This window comes from Podarcis vaucheri (genome assembly GCF_965113315.1).
Source record: "Podarcis vaucheri genome assembly, chromosome: 4".
NCBI lineage: Eukaryota > Metazoa > Chordata > Lepidosauria > Squamata > Lacertidae > Podarcis > Podarcis vaucheri.
This window is the reverse complement of record NC_138762.1, coordinates 76,667,061-76,686,601: the sequence shown is the minus strand read 5'-3', so window position 1 is coordinate 76,686,601 and position 19,541 is coordinate 76,667,061. Positions and strand designations below refer to the sequence as shown.

The 19,541-nt window shown below is 43.9% G+C and overlaps 1 protein-coding gene across 2 annotated transcripts in view; it reads right to left on the bottom strand.

Moving 5' to 3' along the window:
- ATP10A (ATPase phospholipid transporting 10A (putative)) overlaps positions 1–19,541 on the bottom strand; it is a 144,935-nt gene that overhangs the window by 41,541 nt on the left and 83,853 nt on the right. For both annotated transcript variants that reach the window (XM_082220009.1, XM_082220008.1), the window contains 4 exons: positions 9,162–9,247; positions 2,713–2,819; positions 2,474–2,605; positions 1,784–1,917 (listed from right to left, as the gene is read on the bottom strand). In XM_082220009.1, coding sequence (XP_082076135.1) covers positions 1,784–1,917; positions 2,474–2,605; positions 2,713–2,819; positions 9,162–9,247 — 459 coding nt within the window. The remainder of the gene's footprint in view (positions 1–1,783; positions 1,918–2,473; positions 2,606–2,712; positions 2,820–9,161; positions 9,248–19,541) is intronic.

Below are 19,541 nucleotides of genomic sequence, written 5' to 3'. Positions count from 1 at the left end.
CACACACACCAAATAGGCTTCTAAGCCAGCTCTCCGACAAAAGTTGAAGCAAGGAAACAAAGTCTGGGTCTGTGCAAAAAAGCAAGCTTGTGCAAATGTACCTTGTGTTTTGTGACTGCTAGGCAAAGTGTTACGGGAAGAGGGTTGCCCCACCCCACCCCCAGAGATTTTTGTTAAGTACGTTTTCCAAGGATTTCCTTTAACCTCACAAAAGACTCTATTCATAGAAGAGTATATATTTCAGTGTAGAGAACTCTTGGTACCATAACATGCTTCCTGTGCAGGGGCCCCCAGTCCTGTGAAGAAGGTACAGAGCACATTCAGCTTAGATGGGGAAATCTGTATAAGTCCAAGAACATCTCAAGGGTGCTTTGGCTCCCATTCTCAGACACAGCACCCGGGGCTCTCCACTCAAGGAAACCTGAAATGTTTATCCAAGAAGCCCGCTCGCCCTTCTGGTGAGGCGGCATTGCAGCACGGCAGAGGCTCCTATAGGACCTGGCGGGGAGATCCAGGGTCAGTATCCGACCTGGGTAGGCAGAGGGAGGGGCATAATGGCACCACGCAACCTATCAGAAGACCAGTCTAAGCCTGCCTGCCCCAGCCAATGGTGGAGGGGCAGGCTTGGACGCTGGGCTGCGCTTGGGGGCAGGCTTCACAAAACAGGAAGGCCTCCCTCAAGTCAGAACGTGGTCTGTATTCAGCGACACAGAGGGGCAGCTGCTTTTTGTGCAGAGGTTCCTTGGTTCAATCCCTGGCAGCTCCAGGTGTGGGGCAGGGAATGTCCTCTGTCCGAAATTCTGGAAAGGTGCTGTCAGTCAGTGTAGGCAACAATGAGCTCAAAGGAGCAGCTTTCTAGGCTCCTGCCTCCCGGCGCATAAGTAAACTTCAGCCTCTAATGGTAAAGGGAAACCCACTGGAGAGGCCTAATAATAATAAATAAATAAATAAATAATAAATAAATAAATAAATAAATAATATTGTTGTTGTTGTGTTGTTGTTACCCCACCGATCTGGCTGGGTTTCCCCCAGCCACTCTGGGCAGCTCCCAACATAATATTAATAATAATTTTTAAAAGCAATAAAACATCAAACATTAAAAACTTCCCTAAACAGGGCTGCCTTCAGATAGTTACTTATTTCCTTGACATCTGATGGGAGGGCGTTCCACAGGGCGGGTGCCACTACCAAGAAGGCCCTCTGCCCGGTTCCCTGTAACCTCGTTTCTCGCAGTGAGGGAACCGCCAGAAGGCCCTCAGAGCTGGACCTCAGTGTCCAGGCTGAGCGATGGGGGTGTAGACGCTCCTTCAGGTATACTGGGGCTGAGGCCATTTAGGGCTTTAAAGGTCAGCACCAACACTTTGAATTGTGCTCAAAAATATACTGGGAGCCAATGCAGGTCTTTCAGGACCGGTGTTATATGGTCTGGGTGGCCACTTCCAGTCACCAGTCTAGCTGCCGTATTATGGGGTATCAACTTTATGAGGGTTCGTTCACACTCTGCTTGTTCCATGCTTAGAAAGCGCAGGTCCAAGCACTTTTCTCATGCTTTCAAAGCATGGGACTCCCACTACTTCCCCTGGGAAATCCCTCTCCTTACCCCTGAATCAAAGCAAATGTCAATCCACAGAAAACCCACACAGAATCACAACACTGCGGAGTTGGAAAGGGACTGTGAGGTCACCAAGTCCAACTCCTTGCAATTTAGTAAACTTTTGCCCCAATGTGACTTGGCCGAAACAACAACAACAAAAGGTATCTCAAGCAATATGTGCATAGTTACCTGAAACACTATAATCATGGTCAAAAATAAATAAACTGCAGCTTTAATTGGAGGCAAATAGTTTCCTCTGGAATCCGGGACAACAAAGACAGGCTTCTTTTTGTCACCATATTGCCAGACCCAGACTCCATGACCTGTAGGACAGGTGGGAGAGAAAGAAATAGAAAATTAAATATAAGAGAGACAAAGTCGACGGGTTTGCAGAGTACACCCCCCCTCCCAAGCTAAACCCTATAAATTAATAAACTCCTGCAGCCAATCGGAAGCCACAAAAGCCACGTCGGACGTTCGGTTTCCAAAGAATGTTCGCAAACTGGAACACTCACTTCCAGATTTGTGAAGTTTGGGAGCCAAAATGTTCAACCGGCAAGGCGTTCGACTTCCGAGGTACGGAAGTCCCTATTTATTTATTTATTTATTTATTTATTTATTTATTTATTTATTTGTAAAATTTATTTATTTATAAAATTATAAGGTATATTTTACAATAAAGAAATCTCTGTTCCCAAAGCATCTAATTTAGTTGAGCAGAGCTGGGTCTCAAACACGAAGTTAATTATGCCGGCTGTCTTTGTTCCAATACATGAATAAACAGAATTATTTATCCGTATTTATTTTCATTGTTATTCATTCCCTGCCTTTAAATTTTATTTTTTTTACACCTTATAGCTAAAAATGGTGGGGACTTACCAATGGCTGAAAACAAGCACATCACAATAAGAATGAGGACACACCAAAGGACATCGACATTCATTTGTCTTTCGAGCTTGCTTCGCTTGTAACGTGGCCCGCTGTTATTGAGAAGGGCTTTCGTCTCGTGCCCTGCCGAAAGGAAGGTGAATGCCATGATGGTGTATACACAATCATTTTGGGGGTGATTAAAAGGAACGAAGTGTAAAAGCACAAGGTAAAGGGTAGCAGCCTCTTACCGGCATAGATGACTATTCCTGAGACTTCTTCTGTATTTCTAATCGTACATCCCCGCAACAAAAGGTTTTCTTTACTCAGCGCAACCTTTTTGCCACTTCTATGCACGCTGCAAAAGCACAAGAGATATCAACTTATGTATACGTTTCATAACTGCGGCAGAGGACTTGTTTCATTCCTTACCAACCTATAGAAGGCAGGAAAATCAACCTTAGCATCTTTATACTCAATTTACAAACAATAATCAGGGATTTCCCATTCCATCTCTTGCCTGTTGTCCTTCAATGGAATTTCACAAAGCTTTCACATGGAAGTTTTCTCCCCTCTTCAGTAAAATTTAAAGATTGAAAATGAAGAGAAGTTACTGCTTTTTAACAACTTTCACCATAATTCCTACGGAAGAGTTTGCAATACATCTATATTTCTCTAGGAAGTTATTTATATATTGCCTTTTGGCCCTTTAGAAACTCCCAATGTTTACAACATTAAAACAGACAACTCAAATAAGTAAAATGAACTATAAAAAGAGCAATTAAAAGAAACCCGTAAAACCAACCCACAAGCAGTTGGAAATTAAAGTAAATAAAACATGGAAGAGATGCACCTTAACCATCTAGTTCAAGAGCATCAATGAAGAGGCTTATTATTATTATTAAGATTTCTTACCAGCCCTTCACCATAAAGTCCTTGGGCAGGTTGCAGCAATGTAAAATACAATATTAATATCAGCTACAACAATTTACAATCAGAATAACAGAGTGGGGCTAGCAAAGGGCAAAAGCTATACAATGAAGCTGCCAAATGCATCTCAGTGGGGAGGAAATTCCACAACTTAGAGGCCACTGCAGAGAATGCCCTGATCTGGGCCACCACCTCTCAAATTTCTGAGGGTAGCAGAGCTCCCAAAGGGGTATTCTTTGCCAATTTTCACACCCAAGACAGTCCACGGGGAAAGAAAGGATCTCTCAGATATTTGAGAGGCAGTCCCATGGTCAGGTGCCTCAACTGAGAAGGCTCTGCATGAAAAGGGTCATTTTCCCTCACAAAAAGCAACAACCCCTTAACGACAATCTCCAATTCAATAAAGTATTCCCATTTTACAGGCAAGGGGGACTGAGGCAAAGGAACAACTATCCTGATCCAGAGATAAAAATGGCATTAAATGCACGGAGCTAGAAACAAAATTCTCCCATTAGAGTCTGCTTTTTGGCTCTGACAAAGTTAATTGTCCATTAGGGGTGGGAAAAGAAGACATTTGGAATCAGGTCTTCCTATACCTTTCTCAAACAAGGTGATAATCAGTTGAATACACTTTTGTTGTTGTTGTTGTTTAGTCATGTCCGACTCTTCATGACCCCATGGACCAGAGCACGCCAGGCACTTCTGTCTTCCACTGTCTCCCGCAGTTTGGTCAGACTCATGTTTGTAGCTTCGAGAACACTGTCCAACCATCTCGTCCTCTGTCGTCCCTTCTCCTTGTGCCCTCAATCTTTCCCAGCATCAAGGTCTTTTCCAGGGAGTCTTCTCTTCTCATGAGGTGGCCAAAGTATTGGAGCCTCAGCTTCAGGATCTGTCCTTCCAGTGAGCATCCAGGGCTGATTTCCTTAAGAATGGATACGTTTGATCTTCTTGCAGTCCATGGGACTCTCAAGAGTCTCCAGCACCATAATTCAAAAGCATCAATTCTTTGGCGATCAGTCTTCTTTATGGTCCAGCTCTCACTTCCATACATCACTACTGGGAAAACCATAGCTTTAACTATACGGACCTTTGTCGGCAAGGTGATGTCTCTGCTTTTTAAGTTGTTGTCTAGGTTTGTCATTGCTTTTCTCCCAAAAAGCAGGCGTCTTTTAATTTCGTGACTGCTGTCACCATCTGCAGTGATTATGGAGCCCAAGAAAGTAGTCTCTCACTGCCTCCATTTCATCCCCTTCAATTTGCCAGGAGGTGATGGGACCAGTGGCCATGATCTTCATTTTTTTGATGTTGAGCGTCAGACCATATTTTGCACTCTCCTCTTTCACCCTCATTAAGCACTTAGTGTGCAGCAATTTCAACAACTAGTATTGTGTGAGCGCTATGCCTAGGACTAAAAGGCACACTGGTGACTCTTACTGGAATGGAGCAAGTGATTTGAGTGTGTGGCTGAGAGGCTAACATAGACCCCAGTGCAGCACTCTTCCCACTGAATCACAAGGAGTTGGGACGTGAAATAATACAGAAATGGACTGCAGTGCATCTTATTATTATTAATCATTGCCTAGGTCATGAAGCATTTATATAGCCCTTCAGGGTGCTCAAAGTCCTATGCTGCGCAATCTCATTGTAATCCTTTCTGTAGACGTATAGGGTAAGTCAGCTATTGTGCACTTTAATGCTTTCTGCCTGGCAATACCTTCCCGATCACCATCTCTACTAGGCAAAATGATAAAAGGCACTCTGACACTAGGGAGACTAACTCAATACATCACAGAATGGGGTTTCATGAGTCGACTCGTGTTGAATGTAGCAGTTCATAAACCTGCCGGTTGCAAAGAACCCAAAGCCCTGTGGTTGTATTTATGGTTTTTCTTTATTTATGTAACATTCTAAGTATCTGTGGAGCTTTACAGAAATAACAACAGCTAAAAGGATAGGTTCCTGTCACCAAGTAGCTCGCAACAGAAATTGCCAAGAGTGAAACAGAAAACAGAGTGGGAAGAGACACTCGTGTGGACCGACACGGACTTTCCCTTCCTAGCTCCATAGCACGGCATCTGCTGTGCTCTACGTGGGGCAACCTTTGAAGGAAATGACAACTAATGCAGAATGCGGCTGCCAGACTGGTGACTGGGACCGGCTGCCATAACACCGTTCTTAAAGGACTCCCAATACGTTTCTGAGCACAATTCCAAGTGTTGGTGCTGACCTTTAAAGCCCTAAACGGCCTCGGCCCAGTGTGCCTGAAGGAGCATCTCCACCCCTATCATTCAGCCTGGACACTAAGGTCCAGCTCTGAGGGCCTTCTGGTGCTTCCCTCATTGTGAGAAGTGAGGTTACAGGGAACCAGGCAGAGGGCCTTTTCGGTAGTGGCGCCCGCCCTGTGGAACGCCCTCCCATCAGATGTCAAGGAAATAAACAACTATCTGACTTTTAGAAGACATCTGAAGGCAGCCCTGTTTAGGGAGGTTTTTAATGTTTGCTATCTTACTGAGCCGTCTTCCCCTGAGGGTTCCCCTGGAGGGATGTCCTCAGCTGGTCCCTCCTACCATTCCTCTACACGCAGTCAGTCTATGAAAGACCCCACTGCCTGACTCAGTATAAGGCAGCTTCCTACGTTCCTAATAGTCTGCTATGGGTATTTGATATGACATAGTGATTACAGGGCACAATAAAAGCCTTGAGATCATGGCAGGCATAGGACCCGCCTATGACTCAAAATGATGTTTATGGAAGTCTAAACATATCATTTCCTAAAATCTCACCGTGGCTAACGGAACAGAAGAGGTAGGCTGCTGGTTGTGACCCCTTTGTCCCGAATGCTTGACTGGCACTGTTTGCAGTTTGCCCCTATGCCTCTGCTTCTGAGTACAGAGATGGCAGATATCACAGTACAACACTGATGACACCTGCTATTTGCCAGGTAAGTTACACAGGCGAAAAGGAAAAAAGCATTAAAATGGGAGAACTGATCACAATCACTTTCAAACCACTCGTTTGACTTTGCAATTGCCAGTTGCAGCATTATTATTATTATTATTATTATTATTATTATTATTATTATTTTAAATGGAAAGGAACCTTACTGAGCAGTAGAGAAATTATCCCTAAGAAAGGAAACATTTCTCCCATAATGAATTGATACCCTCTCTCAAGGAGGATACAATTCTGGGCTTGGGCTCTGGAAACGAGTGATTTAATTATTGAAAAGATACGGAAGGTAAGTTTGTGATGTATGCCTTGATCATGTGGTGACAGGCCTACCAGGTTCAAAAGAAACACAGGTAACAGGTAGGTTGTTAAATAGCAAGTCATGATGGAGGAGTGAGTGGTTATGACACAGGCCAGAATTTGACGACATTGGGAAATGTAGTTGGGACGCACGGGTAAAAAAATTCTAGGTTGTTATTAAAATCCAAGCTCTTAAAGCCATCTGCATGCATGAGACAATAGAGTTTCTAGGAAGAAGGATTTGGTGGGCAATGGAAACATTTAGGAACAACACAACCTGTACTAGACAGACAATGTCACTTGAATGCAGTGGAACCAGATTGCTAGGGTTTAATATCACAAATGCTGCAAACAGGAACATTCTGTTCTGTATGACTAAGGGTGAGGGTATCAGTTCACACATCACAGTAAACCATAGCAAATGGTATCCCATGAATACATCTTTCTGGGCTGTTGTCTCCTCCCACTACTAAGGTAAAGTAAAGGACCCCTGGATGGTTAAGTCCAGTCAAAGGCGACTATGGGGTTGCGGTGCTCATCTGGCTTTCAGGCCGAGGGAGCGGGCATTTGTCCAGAGACAGCTTTCTGGGTCATGTGGCCAGCATGACTTAACCGCTTCTGGCACAACGGGACACCGTGACGGAAACCAGAGCACACGGAAATGCTGTTTACCTTCCCGCCACAGCGGTACCTATTTATCTACTTGCACTGGTGTGCTTTTGAACTGCTAGGTTGGTAGGAGCTGGGACAGAGCAACAGGAGTGCACTCCGTCATGGGGATTCAAACCGCCGACCATCCGACTTGACTGGCAACCCCAGAGGCTCAGTGGTTTAGGCCACAGTCCCACCCGTGTCCCTTTCCCACTAGTGTATGGAGGGAACAAACCATGACCTGGTAAGCCAAGAACAAACCTTGGTTTCAGACTGTGGTTTGAGGGAAACAAATCAGGATCCCTGGTTCATATATGCTGCTAATTCAGGGATCATGCTTTCTTTTCCCCCCAGGATGACTAGAGGGGAACAAAGTGGCCGTGATAAACTTCTGTGACTATATAATGCAGTTTGTATTCTATTGGTAAACTGTTAACTGTGGTTCACTGTGACATATGAACAAGGCCAGAAACAAATGACAGTAGTTTTTTAAAAAACTAAGTCACAGGGATGAAAATGCACACAAACAGAAAATGTGGAGAGGAAACAGACAAACAGTGGATGTTATCAGAAAGATAGAGGAAGAGCAGAAATCTCTGGGATACAGTTATTTTAGAATATTGAGCTGAGCAAAGAAGAGACAACCCTTGATTTAATCCTGAATGGACCAAGACTTTGTGTGGGACATTCTATGGACATGGGATAAAAGTTTCCTGTCTTACTCTGTATTTCAATTATTCTTTTACTTATTTATTGTAAGCTGCCCAGAGAACTTTATAACGCCATAAGTAAGTAAATAAAATGTTAAGTACTGATGGGAAAGTGACCAAATGCCACCGAATTCAATATGTTTTGCAAGCAGAAAGTTGCCCAGAGAGCAGAGGAGAATAAATTCCAAGAACGGAAACATTTTATCAAAAATTGCTCCCCACAAGATCGTGCTTGAACTGACTCACAACATATCAAACATATTCTGAAAGAATGGCCATCACTTAGTGTTAGAGCAACTGCTTCCCACACAAAAAGTCACAGGTTCAATCCCCAGTAACTCCTGGGAAAGATAAACCAACCCATTTAAATAAATACAAATAAACTCCACTATCCACTCCAACAGCTCAAAACCAAGCAAGAAGCTGTCTCCTGTGGCAACTCTGGGAGCAGAGAGGGTGCTAGACACGAGGGACCCTTGATTTTATCCAGCATGGCTGCTCTAATGTTAAGAATATCACAGAGGTCTGATTTTTTGACACAGGATTGAAATAGTCTATGGAAAGATGGGTGCTAAGCCTCACCCAAGAATTTAAACAGCTTTTCTCCATTCTCTCTGCTGATGTCAGATAATCAGATGAACAGGAGTTGCAATCCCCTCTTAACAGGTTTTCCATGTACATTTGTATTTTTTTAAAAAAAATCTTCCCAAAATGGTTTTGGCTTTGCTTCATAATTTAGCACCCTCACTGTAGCTCTTGTTTAATTCATCCAGCGGCCTCAGGTTCCGTTTCCACCAACTACTGAAACACTTTCAAGTTTTAAGCCTTCCCCAAATACGACTCGTATCCTTTTGTGCTTTTTCCTGAGCCGCTGATGGGTACGAAGATGTAGCGAAAAACACAAGTCACGCCATCAGTCACATGTTCACTACCCCCGTCAAATTCATTTCCATCACAACCCTCTCCTCCCATAAACGATTCATAAGACTCGCGAACTTCACTATGCAAAGGTTTGACAGCGCAAGCCCATACATGTCTACTCGGAAGTTAAGTCCTATTAAGTTCGACGGGCCTTACTCCCAGGTAAGCGTTCAGAAGATTGCAGCCTAAACCTGCAGGGCAATTCTTAACCGTAGATGAAATTGCAAGGGTATACTCACATGAAGCCTCGAAACCTGCTTAAGTCGTTATTCGGCTCCTCGCATTCAATTAGGCTAGTAAACTTCAACGGGTCAAATTCAGAGTCCTGGAGCAAAGGAAATAACAGAAGCAAGCCGTTAGCAAAAAGCTTAACATGCACAAATTGTTTCAAGGACGGTACCATCTGCCCACCCATTGGACCAGATAAACCTTTGGTTTGATCCTGCATAGCTGCTCTTCATTATGATCCTCTGATATTTATACAGTGGTACCTCGGGTTAAGAACTTAATTCGTTCTGGAGGTCTTTTCTTAACCTGAAACTGTTCTTAATCTGAGGTACCACTTTAGCTAATGGGGCCTCCCGCTCCCGCCGCACGATTTCTGTTCTCATCCTGAAGCAAGGTTCTTAACCCGAGGTACTATTTCTTGGTTAGCGGAGTCTGTAACCTGAAGCATCTGTAGCCCGAGGTACCACTGTACCACTTTCCCATATTACCCATCACAATAAAGGCAAACGAATTATCAATAAAATATCATACTGATTCTATAAACAACCTGTTTGGGATTAACCAGTAAAGATGGATGGGGGGACCTGTGGCTCTTTCTGATGTTGTCGGGACTCCAACTCCCATCAACCCCCAGCCATCATGGCCGATGGTCAAGGATGATGAGAGCTGTAGTCTGGCAACATCCGGTGGGGAGAGGGGAGAAGTTGGCACACCTGCTGTAAAAGAAATTGATCTGTAAAGCACCACTTTTTACAGACAAGAAGGTACACAACTTCACCATTTACTTGCTTCTGTCCTTATAAGCGGTGATATGGCTGCATTTTTATTTTTTTAAGGATTCGCCAGGGAAAGAGACAGGAAGGAGACGTTCCAGTTGTAGTTCCCCTTCGCCAGCTTCGACTGAGTAAGCAAGGAAGTAAAACCTGTGTGGCTACTTTGCACATTATACAGTAGAAGCACTAACGCGTACCCACAAGTACCCAATCCTGCTCACTCCCTGCCGTAAAGCCGCATTCAAAATAAAAACAACCGCCACCATTATTTCTGGTTTCTGAAAAATGTCCAGGCAGGCTGAAAACGTTTAAGATTATCGCTGGCAGGTTTCAAGTTCAAGCAAAAAGACAAAGTGCAATCTGGGAGAATATAAATCAATACGTTGTCAATTATGGGAATGTTAATACAAGCTTTCTGAAAATATAATCAGGGTTTCTTAATTGCTTCATGCTAGCTCAGATAAATTAATCCTGTACAGTAAATTAGGCACATACAGTAGGATGCTTCTTACCTAATTAACATTTAAAATTCTCCTTGATTCCCTAACTAATTAGGCTCAAGCTGGCATTGGCACCGTCTGCATATCCCGAACACTTACCCGTTATTATAAGGTTTTATCATTGGACTTTCACGGCAGAGCAAATACCTCTTTTGTTTAAACATGGAGATTTAAATACTCCATTCTTTCGGCAGCAATCATGCTAATTAAGAGCCTTTCTGCACGATCAGGTTTCTTTCTGCGCGCTGGTGGGGCGGGCGGGCGGAAGGTTTGCCCACATAAAATGTTCAGTTGTTTTCAACTTTGTTCCACACAGTTCTGATGGTAACTCTGAAGGTTGCACTTCTATTGAGAGCAAATTCCAAGAGGGCCAAAGCATAACATTTGGTATGTGGGGAAACATGCTACTTCCCATAGATAAGGCATTATTTGGTCTTGCAAATGATGGTCTTGCAAAACAGCCGCCTTCTGACTAAGATTCCTTTGTATATTTGTTAACTCATGGTTCAATTCTGTTGTCTTCTGGTATTAATCTGTACATTTTTTTTTTTGCAAGTTTCTCATAGTTTTACATGTGATGAAGCACGATGAATATCACATGCTTTGTCTGCATAATTCTATGTATAAATAACAACACTGGTATTGTACACGGTACAAAACATATATTATTATGGTTGTATTCCATTATCATCAATTTATTAATCACTTTCTAAGCAAATCGTCTCAAGGTGATTTACACATAGTTTTATGCACTTCCAAGACTGAATGTGTATGTGTTTTTACATGCACAAACAGCCAAGAACTACACTGCTACATTTGGAGAACTGTGAAGGCCACTGAACTACAAAAATCAAGTTCGTAAACTTAAAGTACAGATCTGGTCAATTTGGTATCCCTTATAATTGCTGTGTGGGTGCCGTTACCCAAGTACCATGGGTGTCTATTTGATAGTATTTCTCGCATCAATACCGATGGAGGGGAGGGATAGTTTCTTCCTGAATCCCTGCATCATTTTCTGCATCTTACAAGTTACGGTTGGTTCATGTGCCTGTCTGAGTCCAAAGTATTCTGAATGACTTGAAAAAAAGCAAGCTGTTGTCTTTTGAACTGCACCTTGGTGGAATTTGCACGATGTCTTTGCACTTTTTGGCTAACAGTCTGAGCTCCTCAGAATCACAGAATTGTAGAGTTGGCAGGGAACTTCAAGGGTCATCTAGTCCAACCCCCACAGGAATCCTAACTAAAGTATTCATGACAGATGGTCATCTAGTTTCTGGTTAAAAACCTCCTATGAAGGAGAGTCCACCACATCCCAAGGGAGTCTGTACCACTGTCGAACAGGTCTTACGGCCAGAAAGTTATTCCTGGCGTTAAGCTGGAATCTCCTTTCTTGTAACTTGAATTGACTGGTTTGTGTCCTACCCTTTGGAGCAGCCGGAAACAAGCTTACTTGGAGGAAGGATGGAAATAAAAGTGATAGGTATGTGCATAGATATGCATCTGTATGTGTTTGTGCATAGCTATATAGATGTATAATTAGGTACAAGTAAAGGGACCCCTGACCATTAGGTCCAGTCGTGACCGACTCTGGGGTTGCAGCACTCATCTTGCTTTACTGGTCGAGGGAGCCGGCGTACAGCTTCCGGGTCATGTGGCCAGCATGACTAAGCTGCTTCTGGTGAACCAGAGCAGCACACGGAAATGCCGTTTACCTTCCCGCCGGAGCGGTACCTATTTATCTACTTGCATTTTGACGTGCTTTTGAACTGCTAGGTTGGCAGGAGCAGGGACTGAACAACGGGAGCTCACCCCGTCGCAGGGATTCGAACTACCGACCTTCTGATCGGCAAGTCCTAGGCTCTGTGGTTTAACCTACAGCGCCACCAGTGACCCTTATGTATAATTAGGTGCTTATAATTCTCCCCCAAATTATTTGGAAACATTCCTATCAACATTCCTACCCCTTTTTTGCATGCAGTTAACGCAAGAACATTGACACGGCAAGGCTCCTGTTTGCTGCAGTATGATGACAAACAAAGCAGAGCATCACTCTGATCAGTGTGAACTTGCATTTGTGCTTGCAAAGCAGCAAGCACTGGCTAATGTACTTGCTCACTCATTGATGAATAAGAACCCCCCTTGTCAAAACAGTGTCAGCATTCTGTATCCGAATGGTAGGCAAAGAGAGCTTTCATTTCTCGAAGAAAGGTGGAAATCCAATTTCAGTCGTTTGGGAGGGAGCTCCCTTCTCCCTTTCCTGGACACCCCCTGTAATTGGATTCTCTCACCCTCAGATGGCCTCGTGGATGCATTTTAACGTAATTTATAACAGATCGCAACCACGTAATCAACAGAACTGAAGGCCTTTCGTTCCCAGATGAGCTGATGTATGACAATTACGCGGCAAAGAGAGAGAGAACATTTTACAATGCCGATAAGTGAGCCCAATGTAATTGCTTTCCTTGGGCCTTGACAGTTTTCTTTTGCAAGGAAGACTTCGTCTCTAGATAGCACACTGATATAAATATATATGTATATAAGAGAGTTGCCCTTTGTTGGCATGTGTTCCTGGGAGAAAGGATGCGCACAATTGGCATCGAACATAATATATCTATCCGGCGCCGGGATCAGTCTCTTGTTTGCTGAGTTCAGCAACCGCAATGAGCCTTCTGTTTGATTAGACTGGCCTTCGGAAGGAGGACTCTCTGCTCTCTCAGGGGTTTCCTCTTGAACATTTGTCAAAAGTATTAAGACATTACTCGCCCCCCCCCCTTTACAAAAAGTGCTGAACGAAAAGCTGAGATGAGATAAAGCAGTTGCTGCTAACTCAGGCACTTCCTCGCCCTCCGCGGTAATAGAGATTAAAAAAACCTTCGCCCTCCCCTACAACTAAGATGAAACAGGTACAAAGCTAACTTTTTCTCTTTTCACTAAGCAAATAGGATTATGTATAAATGTTAACTCAGTGCGACTGGGAATTCCTTTAAAGAGAGAGAGATAGAGGGAATAATCCTCTGCCACACCTGTGAAAATAAACTCTCAAATGCTCCGTTCCAGATGTCCTGTGCATTCAGCATTCATTCTGATCGCTTGGTTGCACCAATGTCATCTTCCCAGTACATTTCCCCAACACTTTCTTTATCACAAAAAAATAATAATAATCTGATCTTAAGTGGGAGTGCTTTTGGTGCACAAGACCTTCAAGTCAAGTTTGAATGTGAAACCTAAATTTGGTGGTGTGTGATTAAATCCCACCTTACAGGCGGAGGGGGGCACCCCCCAATTTTACAAGGAGGGGGTCGGGCCCCCTCAATATTGTGCAGCCTGTGGTGAGCTCCACTGGGCCTACCTGCAGCTATGACAGACCCCACCAAGCCTTCCTAAGACTGTGACAGGCCCTGGCGGGCCTTCCCATGGCCCTGGCTGGCCTACCTGTGACCATAGTGGGCTCTGTTGGGACTCCTCCCATCACATGACATCACACACGTGTTACGTGCATGACATCACACACACTGGGCCTTCCTAAAGTTGGGTGGAACCCAGCCCGTTTGCCACCCTAAAATGGGGACAGTCTAGAAGTGCCCACAGCAGTTTGCAGAGCTGTGCTGCCAACCAGCAAGACAGACATATTTTAGCTCCAAGTAACAATGCATTGAATTTAGATTTCCTGGATATACTTTGGAATCTCAATGGAAAGATTCCTATGGTGATAGTTACGCAGTGTGGCCAAATAGTGAGAGCTGTTATGATCTAGGTCAGGCATCCCCAAACTAGGCTCTCCAGATGTTTTGGGACTACAATTCCCATCATCCCTGACCACTGGTCCTGTTAGCTAGGGATGCTGGGAGTTGTAGTCCAAAAACAGCTGGAGGCCCAAGTTTGGGGATGCCTGATCTAGGTGGCAATGTGGGTTTAGTAGGAAGAATGTCAGACTTGAACTATGATGGGGAACCGAGTTCGGATTCCTCCAAGCCATAAATTATTTTTCTCTTGGTTTGGGGAAGTCACACCCATTGCCATCTATAAAATGGGACTATTTAACAAATTACTTCACAAGTTTATTCCAGGGATGAGCGAGAGCTGCTGTAAAGTGTCAGACACATTCCAAATCGCTATAGGAAACACAGCTAGTCTGCGGAGAAGGAAGGAGGTTCAGATGTTTCTGACAAAATTTATGCTTTTATCTGCCTTGGCACAAAATGAATGAAATATCTTGAGTGAAAAGAACATTTCACATTCTTTGCTAATTTGCTTTTGAGCTTTTGGCCTCTCTGTGTAACCATGAAATGATGTTCTTGAATCTACTAGCTCATTAGTTTTCATACAGTCATAACAAGGGATGGAGCATAAATTTGATTCCGTACGTATTTAAATCTCTCAAATGTGCACATTCCAAAACATGAAAACCGAAACACAGCTATCCTTCAAAATTTGCACATATCCAAATGTTGCAATTCTCCAATTAACGTTTACAAAAATGCTTATAAATGCAATAAAGAAAATGGAATAAAAACACATAAAAATGAAGATGCCAGTGAAAATAATCTACAAACATGCATTATATTACGGGAAACTGCTTGTAAAAATTGTACATTCGTTCATTTTATGTGTATGCCGCTTTCCCACACACAGACAAATGCTCAAAGCAGCTTACAACAAAGAAAACAAGGCATTTCAAAACCAAACAGTGCGAAAAGAATTTCCTAATAACACGGAAAACAAAACAGCGAATATAATAACATACAAAAAACAGCATTTCAGATCTATAAATATAACGAGATTATGTAAACAACATCCAATAAAGTAGCAAGGAAACTTTTCCTAGAAAAGCCCCTCCCATGTTGCACACATTCCATTAGTTGCAACTGCACATGAAAATATGTTTGTTAGGAAAAATTCTCACTATAATGCTTACAAATTTTCGTGCGGATTTCTTTTTAAAATCCAAATACTGCTGCAAAATGTAGAGAGCTGAATTTATATCGGGGGAAACTGAGATACTATGAGAACTGAAATCGACATCTCTTTCCATCCCTAGTCACAAACAGAATTTGCAAAGTTGCCACACACACAGAATTCAATGAAGTTCACCAATCAGATCTTCAGCATTAGCATGAAAGTGGGATGGGGTGGACAGATTTTACATATGACCACCACTAACTTCAAATCCTCATTTACCCCCTTGTCAGTGTAAGCACCTTGTGCCTTCATTCTTAACAGGCAAGATGAAATAGACCAAGACTCTGTCTCTGCATAATATTATACATGGAACCCCCTTCTGGGGGCTCCTGAACGCTACAAGTCTCCACCCAACGTACTACAACTTCTTGTTGGCTAAATTGTTTACGCGTGCTACGACCGCAGCCAGAATTCTGTATACACATAAATGGGAAAAAAGAAGTTCCAACAAAAGAGGAACAGACTTTGAAATTATTGGCGGCGAAAACGAGAGACCAAAAAAGAAGTAATGTTTGTGGAAGAGTGGAGACCCTTTTCGGATTATGTGAGAAAAGATTACAGTCGAATGAAATCGCAAGCAGGACTTGAAAAATAAGCAAAGGAATGAGAACGGTAAAGGAATGTAATGTGGGATATATGTCATGGGTAGGTAAACTAAGGCCTGGGGGCCAGATGTGGCCCAATCACCTTCTAAATCTGGCCTGCGGACCGTCCAGGAATTAGTGTGTTTTTACATGCGTAGAACGTGCCTATTTATTTAAAATGCATCTCTGGGTTATTTGTGGGGCACAGGAATTCGTTCATTCCCTCCCCCCAAAAAAAAATATAATCCGGCCCCCCACAAGGTCTGAGGGACAGTGGACTGGCCCCCTGCTGAAAAAGTTTGCTGACCCCTGTGTCATTGGAAAAAAAGACTGCATTTATGGCAGTAGGTGAACGATTTGAACAGAAACATCATGAAAGTAAGGATGGGAAGTCAAAATGTTAAGGGAATATTGTACTGAAATGGAAAGGAATTTGTGAAATTGTTTGAAAATCAATAAAAAAACATATGGGGGGGGGGAGGAAAGAAAACCACTTGGCTTTGCCTTGCTTGCCAGTAACACTCCACCCCAATTTGTACTACAGTACAGTAGTACCTTGGTTTTCGAACAGCTTAGTTCTTGAACGTTTTGGTTCCCGAACGCTGGAAACTCGGAGTGTTCCAGTTTGCGGGCTCTTTTTGGAAGCTGAACGTCCAACAGGGCTTCTGTGGCTTCCGACTGACTGCAGGAGCTTCCTGCAGTCAACCAGAAGCCGCGCTTTGGTTTCTGAACGTTTTGGAAGTCAAACGGTCTTCCAGAACGGATTCCGTTCAACTCCCAAAGTACGACTGTATTTACAGTAGGCTGCCGAATCCTTAGGGCAGCAAGTCATACAGAAAGTTGTGCATAACTCCTGCAACCTCTCTTCTGCAGCAAGTGCCCTATATAGATGTTGGGTTGCAACTCCCATTTGCCCTCTGCTCTTGGCCATGCAAGCTGGAGGGGAGGGCACCCTGTTGGCCACCCCTGCGCTAAACATTATCCAGCTCCTCTTGTATTCAAGTCTCAGCAAAGGTTTCCAGCTCTCTCTGCCTAAGCCCGCGAAAGATGGACCCATGTGTTTTCAGTATTACAGGGCAGCTGGCCTGGCCGCCACACCCTCAGTAATTGCTTATGGAATGTTTTATGCGAGCTGGAAATATTTTGTCAGCCACGCCAGGAAGAGTGGCAGGGCTGATCTATTCCCTGCTTGCTCCAGTCAGGTTTCATAAGAATGATTTATAGTGTTTTGAAAACTTTAACCTATACCGGTGGAAAATATTTACATCCCTAGTTCTCTGCAGTATATAAAAATAAAGATATCACAATATTTTCTTAAATACACATACGCACACCCAACTGATTGTGGCCACGCTGTGCAGCTGAAACCCCACTGACTTCACTGGGATTTAAAGAGCTGACAGTGTTCAAGAACGTGTGGCCTCTCTCTGAAGGCTGTTGGAGGGCCTGCCAGTGACCCACAGCAGAGTTTTTCAAGCTAGTGGCAAGCTCTAAGGGTATATTTGGACAAATTTGATTTAGGAGAGGCTTCTGTGGGGAAAATTTGTTTGAATTTGTGCTAGTTCTGTCTCTCCACAGCCGGCTAATGGGAGCAAAATGTGTACATTGTTCTAGCGCCTTCAGACCACTGCTCCCTTGGTTCTATAAACTCATCTCCAGAGCCCCCTACCCTATAAAAAACATTATTTGGAACAGCAGTTTGCATGACCCGCAATATCAGATATTAGCCGAACAGAATTGAGAACAGTAGCAATTAAGTGCTTATTCACTTAAACTAAAACGGTTTGTTAATTCATTCAACTTGATCCAGTGATACAAAATTGAGGGGGGTTGCATACCACCAGACCCCTCTGCCTGCGGAGTCCCTAGGTGCCACTGCCAGGTGTGCAATCATGCTCAGGTTTGGCTCCACACAAGCCGCATCACTTTCGCTTCAACACGGACATCAAAATTGTGGACATCTAACTGCCTAACCGACAGGGTGAGCTCCCGTTGCTCAGTGCCTGCTCCTGCCAACCTAGCAGTTTGAAAGCACGTCAAAGTGCAAGTAGATAAATAGGTACTGCTCTGGTGGGAAGGTAAACGGCGTTTCCGTGCGCTGCTCTGGTTCGCCAAAAGTGGCTTAGTCATGCTGGCCACATGACCCAGAAGCTGTACGCCGGCTCCCTTGGCCAATATAGCGAGATGAGCGCCGCAACTGCACCTAATGGTCAAAGGTCCCTTTACCTTTAGCTGCCTAACAGCATCAGCTTCAGAATAAGGTTGCATAGAAGCCTAGGCCTAGGCAGTTGCTTGTGCTTGGGTTCTTCCTTGCAGACAACCACCATGACCCACGGGCACTCGAAGATGGGGCCAGGAGCACAGCCCTGCTCTCTAGTATATCCCCTTAATTGTGAGTAATATGTGAAGGGTCTCGAACAAAGCAACATTCTGATCTCACCGAAGCCCCTCCACTCAGGCAAAAGTCACATTGAACACTATTGTATTTTGGTTCCGCTCATATAATAATTTATAATAATAATAATTTATTATTTATACCCCGCCCATCTGGCTGGGCCTCCCCAGCCACTCTGGGCGGCTTCCATAAAAACCAAAAATACAGTAAAATATAACTCCTTGACAGTCTACCTGGTCCAAATTAGTGTCTTTGAACTTGTTCTACTCTATAAATATCCCGTCTGCATTCTTCAAATTTCTGCTATTCATTAGAATTCGTTCTCATGTTCCCTGAACATTCAACTGTTCATTTCACTTATTTCCACAGCCTCAGTGCTTAAGACTTTCCCTTCGCAGGGAGAACACCCCGTGGGCTGTAACTGTCTGAGTCAGACCTGAGTCAGTCTCTGAAGATGAACTATTCAGTGCAGTTCCTGAAAAGGAATAATTTCCACACATATAATATTGAGCAGATTATAATAAAACCAATTGTTTAATTAAGGAACGCTCATCTCTTGAAGATCATGGCTCTAGCAGCCTAGTAATGAGCTTCTTCTAAGAACACACTCCTGTTAATAAATTTCTAAAATCAAAGCGGTTTGGTGAAATGGCTAGAGCAGGCACAGGAAACCTGTGGTCTTTCAGATGTTGTTGGACTATTAACACATCTGGAGGGCCACAGGTCTTTCACAACTGGGTTAGAGTGATGAACTAGGAAGCTTGAGTTTTGATCGCCATCCACTAGGTCAGTGTTTCCCAAACTTAGGTCTCCAGCTGTGTTGAGACTACAATTTCCATCACTCTCCTGACCATAGGTCCTGCTAGCTAGGGATGATGGGAGTTGTAGCCCAAAAATAGCTGGAAGCCCAAGTTTAGGAAACGCTGCACCATAGGCGTCAACTCCTAGGGGCCGAGGGGTCTTTGGGACCCACCAATAAAATATTTGAGGGGGCCGCCCCCCCACCAAGTTGGTGGGTAAAGGTAAAGGTAAAGGTACCCCTGCCCGAACGGGCCAGTCTTGACAGACTCTGGGGTTTGTGCGCCCATCTCACATCTATTGGCCGGGGGCCAGCGCTGTCCGGGGACACTTCCGGGTCACGTGGCCAGCGTGACAACGCTGCTCTGGCGAGCCAGAGCCG